General features: G+C 39.4%; 1 protein-coding gene across 1 annotated transcript; it reads right to left on the bottom strand.

Moving 5' to 3' along the window:
* Positions 1–6,505: 6,505 nt before the first annotated feature.
* On the bottom strand, positions 6,506–8,064 carry MAGI2 (membrane associated guanylate kinase, WW and PDZ domain containing 2). Its single transcript, XM_089917061.1, has one exon. The coding sequence runs from the start codon at positions 7,549–7,551 to the stop codon at positions 6,835–6,837; it is 717 nt and encodes a 238-aa protein (XP_089773187.1). The 5' UTR covers positions 7,552–8,064; the 3' UTR covers positions 6,506–6,834.
* Between the last annotated feature and the right edge of the window lie 823 nt (positions 8,065–8,887).

The following is an 8,887-nucleotide window of genomic DNA, read 5'->3' as shown; positions in this document are numbered from 1 at the left end:
CCAGGTGGATCATTTGCATCTCAAAGGCACCAGAGAAATACAAAAGAGAAATTCCTTCTAGAAAGCTAGCTTAACCAATTACAAAAGGCTCACTTTGATACAATAGCAGAGGCATTAGAGGCCACTGTTCTCTAGATCTCTTGGCAGCCCCCATTCATCAAGGACAGCCACCATAAGACTCACATACTAGTAGATAGCCACCCCAGGATTTCCCCAAGTTTCGGGCTCACCCCTGGAAATTTTGGGCTCTGCATGTTAGTGGACGGCCACCTCAGGACTACTCCCGCAACTTTCCATCCCCCATTCTGCATTTCCCTACGTCTCGGCGCTCCCGGGAGTTTCCTCAGTCTCCTGGCTGGCTCTGCCAATTGTTGGGCTGTACCCGCAAGCCTACAAGGCGTGTGCTTGCCCAGCTTTAAGACTGAAGGAAGAGCCCGGAGTCTGCAACAGAGACATCAATGGTTTAATGGATGGGGGAACTTACTCTCAGAAGTAGGGTCCTGAAGCAACACCTCAACGGTCTTCTCCACTCACAGGGTCAGGGGGAAGGGGAGGTTACCACTTATAGGGGAATTGATGTCAGGTGGGCTCATTAGTTACCAGGGAAACCAGCAAGGGGCACGCCCCTCACCACCCCTTTGATAAGAACAATCACCAGCTGGCGCCTGGGGCAAGTACATGGGAAGGTCAGTCATGTGTGTAGGGTTTAGGTGAAGCAGGCACTGGTTGAGCAAGGGATGTCCAGAGAGCAAGAGAACAGCCATCTTGAGTGGCCTGATCATACAGCATATAAAAATTACATCAGGGGCTTCCCTGGTGGCGCAGTGGTTGGGAGTCCGCCTGCCGATGCAGGGGACACGGGTTCGTGCCCCAGTCCGGGAAGATCCCACATGCCGCGGAGCGGCTAGGCCCGTGAGCCATGGCCGCTGAGCCTGCGCTTCCGGAGCCTGTGCTCCGCAGCGGGAGAGGCCAGGGCACAACAATGAGAGGCCCGCGTACCGCAAAAAAAAAAAAAAATCACATCAAAAAAATCATACTTAATGGTTAAAGGCTAATACCTTCCCACTAAAATTGGCAATAAGGCAAGGGTGTCCCCTCATAATTATTTCTATTTGACATCATACTTGAGGTTCCAGCTAGTGTAATAAAGCACAGAAAAGGAATCAAAGACATACAGCTTGGAAAGAAAGAAATAAAGCTCTACTACTAGATGACATAATAGTCTATGTAGAAAATGTGATGGAATTTACAAAAAAAGAAAAAGCCCCCAGAGCTGAGCGTAACAGGGTTACAGTGTACAAGATCAAAACCAAAAATCATATGTATTTCTATATATTAGCAATAAACAATCTGAAAATGACAATCTGAAAATGGACAATGTTCCATTCACATTCACAATATTATCAAGAAGAATAAAATTGCTAGAAATAAGTTTAACAGAAGAAGTACAAGATCTCTACATTAAGAACTACAAACCATTGCTGAGAGAAATTAAAGGAGATTCAAAAAAATATTTGCAAATCATTTATCGTCTAAGAGACTTGTAATCAGAATGTAAAAAGGACTTTTACAACTTAATAAGAAGACAATAAACAGCTTAATAAATATATAAATGGGCAAAATATTGAGTAGGCATGTCACCAAAGAAGAAATATACCATATTTATAAATGGAGAAATTCAAGTTGGCAATTCTCCAAAAATTGTTCTATAGCTTGAATGCAACATCAGAATCTCAGCAGGCCTTTTACTTAAAAATATAATTTAAAAGTTGATCCTAAAGTTTATATGGAAATGCAAAGGACCTAGAATAACCAAAATAATTTTAAAAAAGGAGGCAAAAGTTGGAGGATTCATACTACTTGATTTCAAGACTTAATATAAAGCTAATTTAGAGAGTGTGGTATGACAATGAGGATAGACATATAGGTCAATAGAAGAGAATAGAGTCTAGAAATAAACCTACACATTTATGCAAATTCGGTTTTGATAAATTGCCAAGGCAATCCAAGCGGAAAGGATTTTTTTTTTAAACAAATAGTGCTAGAAAAATTGGATGTCCAAATGCAACCAAATGCACTTAGATCCTTACCTTACACTATGCTCAAAAATGATCTTGAAATAGTTTATAGGTCTAAATATCGGAGATAAAACTATAGAACTTCTAGAAGAAAGCAGGAAAAACTTTGTCATCTTGGATTAGGGAAAGACTTCTTAGATCTAACACAAAAGAATGATTCATATAAGAAAATACTGATAAATTGGACTTCATCAAAATTAAGAACTTCTGTGCTTCAAAAGGAAGCATTAAGAAAATGAAAAGATAAGCCACAGACTGGGAGAAAATAATTGCAAATCATTTATCTTTTAAAAGACTTGTAATCAGAATGTAAAAAGGACTTTTACAATTTAATAGGAAGACGACAAACAGCTTAATAAATATACAAATGGGCAAAATATTGAGTAGGCATGTCACCAAAGAAGATAATTAACGCTAATAAACATATGAATACATGCCATGGTAAACACATGAAAAAATTAGAGAAATGTAAATTAAAACCACAAAAAGGCATCATTATACAGGCACTAAAATGGCTATAATCAAAACGACTAGCTATACCAAGTATGGGCAACAATGGGCAGAAACTGGAAACCTCACACATCGCTAGTGGGAATGTAAAATGGTACAGCCATTTTGGAAAACATTCTAGCTACTTCTGAACAATTTAACTATGCACTTATCATATAACCCAACTGTACCACTCCACTCCTACCACTCCACTCCTATCTACTCAAGAAAAGTGAAAAGGTATGCACACACAAACACTTATATCCAAATGTTCACAGCAACGTTATTTATGAATGCCAAAACCTGGAAACAACTCAAATGTCCATGCACTGGTAAACGGATTAAAACACAAAAAAATGTGGTACCCATACAATGGAATACTACTCAGCGATAAAACGAAACAAACTACTCATACATGCACCTACATGGGTAGATCTCCTCAACAGCATTATGTTCAGTAAAACACTGCATACTGTATGATTCCATTTACAAAAATTTCTAGAAAGGCAAAACTATCCAGAAAGCATGTTAGTGATTATCTGAGGGCTAAAGGAATTGGGGTGATGGATGTTCTAAGGACTGTGGTGATTGCTGCATAACTATATCATTTTAGCAAAACTTATTGAAGTATATAATTATAATTGGTGAATTCTATGGTATGTAAATAATACCACAATGATGTTTCTTAAAGGATAAAACACACCCTAATAACCAAGATATTCAGAGCAAGATGTGTATGTATAATATCATTCCATTTATGTTAAACATACTACATATATACATGCTAGTTAAGGCTACAAAATTTCTAGAAATGTGTGTATACAAACAATATGTTTGCCTCTAGGAAAAGGACTGGAATCCTGGGAAAGGAGAGATAATTACTTTTCATTGTATACCTTCTGACACTATTTGTTTGAAAAAATTAAACCACATAATCACTTTATAAATAAAAAAATCCTAGTAAATAATTTAAAACAACCATAATCCAGACACAAAGACCTGGGTGTATGAATTTGCTCTTGAAGATTTATGCTTATCTGAGTGAGGCCATAAGCACTTATGAGTAGCCTATAATAAGATAATCAAGGTGAATTTCATCACAAAAACATGGCGTTAGTTCCTATTAATTTCAGAGAGCTGACTACAAGTTCTGGGAATCCGGGAAAACATAAGAGGATTTGACTAGAAATACTTTAAGCATTACAGGGTACTACATTCTGCAATTCTACACTAGCCACAAAATACAAACAAATTCCTTGTCCCCAAACACAAACAAACTGCAACCAAAACTTTGAATACTCGATTTCTGTATCTGTCTGCAAAAATACTGAATCACTATGCTGTACACCTGAAACTAACACAATATTGTAAATCAACTATACCTCAATAAAAACAAACAAACGAACAACAAAAAAAACTTTGAATACTTGGGGATTAAATGGGAGTGGGATAGAGTGGAGGGAAAAGAAGCAAGAACAGGATAATCTAGCTGATAGCAGGCAGACAGAAATGTTTTCAGGAAAGGTACAAATGGCAATAATATAAATACATATTATATATATATATGAAAAAACGATTTCAGAATACTTTTTTCTGCTACATCATGCCTTTAAAAAAGGTATTATATATAAAAAGTGCCCAAACTTGTTTCTATGAATCATACAGTGGATACTGCAAAGTGATTTTCAGTTATACCATTTAATATCAAGAACCTGTTCCAAAGATTTGATTTTCAATTGCACATTAAGAAGATACGGCAGGGGCTTCCCTGGTGGCGCAGTGGTTGAGAGTCCGCCTGCCCATGCAGGGGACACGGGCTCGTGCCCCGGTCCGGGAAGATCCCACACGCCGCGTAACGGCTGGGTCTGTGAGACATGGCCGCTGAGCCTGCGCGTCCGGAGCCTGTGCTCCGCAACGGGAGAGGCCACAACGGTGAGAGGCCCGTGTGCCGCAAAAAAAAAAAAAAAAAAAAAGGGAAGAAGATATGGCTATTTAATTAAGGGTATTTGTTTTAATCTTAAGCAATGGGTGAAATTAAAATACACTGTCAATATTTAATTATCAAGATTCAAGTGCTATTTTGTAATAATGCTTGAAGGTCACATTTAAGACTTCTGCTATCATATTAATTTCTTTTTTTTAAGATAGGAACATAGTACTTTGTATAGTGTTGCTCATAAATGCCTAGTATTTGGTGTCCATTTTCACACAAAAATCAATAATGTAAATACTTCCTTGAAGGGAAAACACCTGCAGAGAGGGCCAAATACATCATAAAAGGTGCTTCTTTCAGCTTTGACTGCTTTCACTTGCATTTCAAACTGACAGGGCTTTCACCCTGTTTTTAGTTCTTTGAATAGACAATCACGTATGTTTGCCACACGTGTGCTCTTCACGCACAAGTTCCTCGCAGTACTGCTCCTTCTGATGCATCCCTGCTGTAGCTTTGGTGCTAATCTACACTCAACAGACATTTAAAGAGCACCTATGCGGCCCATTATACTAAGAACATTCCATCAGGTTAGGTAGTATTATCATCCCAATATAACAGATGAGACATCTGAAGCTCATGGACTAACTGTCTTAAGTCCCCAAATTGGTAAGCAGAAAACCAGGACTTAGCCTGAGCCCTTTCATTTATACCCTGTTTCCAAGTATCCTCTCTATCTGTGACCGTTCCCTCCTTTCTCTCCCTAGTTTCACTGATAGTCAAGAGCAGAGTAGGAAAGAAATGAAGGAGGTAGCCTCTGCTTAGCCCCATTCCCTTCCCCACAGAGCAGGTGGAAGGGAAGAAACACCTCCAGGGCTCAGAGGTCCTACCACAGTCCTCACTGCTCTCAGTTCCATACTTCACCTGGAACACCCAGCCCAGAACTTCAGCCCCAAGCCTGTTCCATAGCTTTCTTCCCAGGGCACAGAAGGCACTATGGGTAATTATTATTATATTTTTAATATATATATATATTAAACAAGTTTCTTTTTTTTAAAAATTTATTTATTTATTTATTTATTTTTGGCTGTGTTGGGTCTTCGTTTCTGCACGAGGGCTTTCTCTAGTTGCGGCGAGTGGGGGGCCACTCTTCATCACGGTGCACGGGCCTCTCATTGTCGCGGGCTCTTTTGTTGCAGAGCACAAGCTCCAGACGCGCAGGCTCAGTAGTTGTGGCTCACGGGCCTAGTTGCTCCGCGGCATGTGGGGTCTTCCCAGACCAGGGCTCGAACCCGTGTCCCCTGCATTGGCAGGCGGATTCTCAACCACTGTGCCACCAGGGAAGCCCTATGGGTAATGATTGATGGAGCATCCCTGTAGTAATAGAAGTGTCCTGAGCAATGCTATTTACAACTCTGAAATGATTTTTCTGTGGAGACACAGCTCCCATTGGTACTTACGGGGATTATCGAGACTGTACTTGAGCTTGGAAGGAGTTGAACCAGCTTCCACATGCTAGCCTGCAAACCTATGCACAGCTCAGAGTATCACTTCCTTGGGAAAAATCAGCTTTCTTAATTAAGTCAATGGAAACCAGTTTGAAGCCTCCACAACTGAAACATTAATGAACTTTTGGAATACAACCCACTCATACTCGGGAATTCAACCTTTACCCTCTCAGTTCACAGCCATGTATATATATATTTTTTACCCCCTTTGGCCATGTCGCATGGCCTGCGGGATCTTAGTTCCCCAACCAGGAATTGAAACCACACCCTCAGCAGTGAAAGCTCAGAGTCCTAACCACTGGACCGCCAGGGAATTCCCCACAGCAATATATATTTGTAAGACTGAAAACACTATTCTTATTGTGCTTAATGTAGGAAAAGATACATTCTCAAAATTAAAAAGCACAGCTTCCTGGACTCATGTTTTTCTTTCTTACTTACTCTTTTACCTTCATTTTTTAAAGTATGATTTCACAGACTTGTGGTTGCCAAGGGGGAGGGGAGGTGGGGGAGGGATGGATTGGGAGTCTGGGATTAGCAGACACAAACTACTATATATAGAATGGAAAAACAACAAGGTCCCACTGTATAGCACAGGGAACTATATTCAATATCCTGTGATAAACCATAATGGAAAAGAATGTGAAAAAGAATACACACACGCACACACACATCTGAAACACTTTGCTGTACAGCAGAAATCAACGCAACATTTGTAAATCAACTATACTCAATAAAGTTAAAAAAATTAAAATTAAAATTAAAAAAGTGCCATTTCATTCAACTCCAGAGAAACTTCCATTTTTTCGATATTATTGTAAAGGTTCTACTACTTCACCTGCATACTGATTGCTGAGCCAGTGTTTATCTTACCTCCTCGATGGATAATCAAAGAAGTCTCGCTTCCAATGGGACAGTCCTTAAGTATATCCACTACTTCCGTATGGCTCAGGTTCTGTACATTCTGCTGGTTGATCTCAACAATGAGGTCGCCTTCACACAGGCCAGGGCATCCCTGAATGTCAAGTATTTGTTTCACCCGCTGTCCTGTAGGACTGTCTGCAATGGTGAAGCCAAAGCCCTGGGCACCTTTCACAATGGTTAAGGTCATAAGTTCAGCTTGGGTGGCCCCAGATGAAGCCATAGATACATTGTCGTCATGGACAGGTGGTGGATACGTGCTATCTAGCTGACCATCAGCTGGCATTGAGTGCAAAGTATGAGGCGGCCGATCTGTTATATCTGGAACCGACTGTGAGGTCCGAGAAATGTATTCCAAATATGTTTCATAGTTATGTCTTCCATTGACCATCACTGGAGGTGGCCTCTCCATTATTGCAAGGGGTGGCACCATGCTGTTAGCAGGATCTTCAGGATCAAAGGGCAAAGGGTAGCCACGACACAACACTAAGTTGACACTCTGACCAATAGGAACAGACTGGAAAAGTTTGACTACATCTGCATGAGTGTGTCCAAGGACACAAACTTCATTAATATAGACAATGACATCACCTGCAAGGGAAAAAAAGAAAGAGATTGACAACATGAGGTAAGTTCAATTAACGCTGACATAGAGAAATGGAATTATTTATGAGACTAGTGAAAGACGTTCTCTGTTTCTCAGTAAGCAGTGAGAAGATCAATTAGAATAGTATTTAAATTCCCTGTAGGTGGCTCAAGGTTACAACAGGTCTGCCAACAAATATAGTGATTAAATGCTGAAAAGAAATGCTATTTGGTTATTCCTGAAGTTCAGAAACAACTCCATATTCAGAAAGAAAAGTTTAGAAGAATTTGTACCTTGAAGAAGCACACATTCTATGCTTCTTTTTCATCTTCAGGGCAAATCAGTTAATAGAATTTTCAAATTATTGAGAAGTGGTAGTCATAAGTTTTGGATGAAGAACAAAGCCCAGTATATGGGTTTTTTGCTCTCACTTGTCTGAGTCAACTGTCTTTTTTTTTCCTTTTTATGGAAGAGGAAAATATTTTGCCCATTTTATCTCTCTATAGCAAAGTGTAATTGCAAAGGTTCCATGTATACACAAGTAAAGATCAAGAGGACAGATTAGGGGATCAGCGATCTGGGTCCATATCCTGGCTCTACTACTTAGCAGATCTGTGCGACTGGGCAAGTGACTTACCTGCTTTGAGCCACAGTTCCTCATTTGTAAAGCTGCTGTGAGGGTGAAATGAGATGATGCAGGAAAAGGGCTTGGCACAATGCCTGACATATGGTGAATGCTCAATAAACGTGGACCATTATCAATATTATTGTTGCTAAAATAGGAGGAAGGGGATGTGAGACCCTGGCTTTCAAAGAGGAAGCTTCCAAAGACATCCTCTCATCTTAGATAAAGTGATATTTCTGCAGATCTTTTCAAAAAAGGCATTTGTCCTTTCTCCCCAATGAATTTAATCACAGAGTTACAGAAGCCCACTGATCAGAAGTTAACTTTATGTTATTAAAAATGTCCTGAAGGCAAATTATTCACTATAAAATATATCCAGAAAGACAATATTTCCTTCTTAAAATGCAGGGAAAACATGTTTGTTTGAGATATTGTTTAAAAAATTCAATTATGTATGAATAACAGTTTTATTTTCGGAGCACTGCTCTATCATGGATTGATATTTTTACCCTCAAAACCCATAATATTTGAGAATTGAGCTTGCAAATTGAGATTGTGCCTGACTATGCTGAAGAGTATATGAGAGATTAAAAGACATGTTTTCACAGATTGTCAAATGAGTAATTCAACAGATATCCGTCTATCAGGATACTTCTGAAATGGGTAGTGTAAATGGCTAGGGATTTCATTCTGAAACATCATTGCCCATCAAAATTGCAAACATCAAAAATGAAAAACAGAGTTGAATTT

The sequence above is a fragment of the Delphinapterus leucas genome, chromosome 9 (genome assembly GCF_059928025.1).
Source record: "Delphinapterus leucas isolate spDelLeu-1000000601 "Yukka" chromosome 9, BTC_Dleu_Yukka2, whole genome shotgun sequence".
NCBI lineage: Eukaryota > Metazoa > Chordata > Mammalia > Artiodactyla > Monodontidae > Delphinapterus > Delphinapterus leucas.
This window is presented reverse-complemented; position numbering and strand designations above follow the sequence as displayed.

What these genes read in the sequence shown, in the direction of transcription:
- MAGI2 (XM_089917061.1), bottom strand. Translation starts at nt 7,551, where the DNA reads ATGTTGTCAATCTCTTTCTTTTTTTCCCTTGCAGGTGATGTCATTGTC.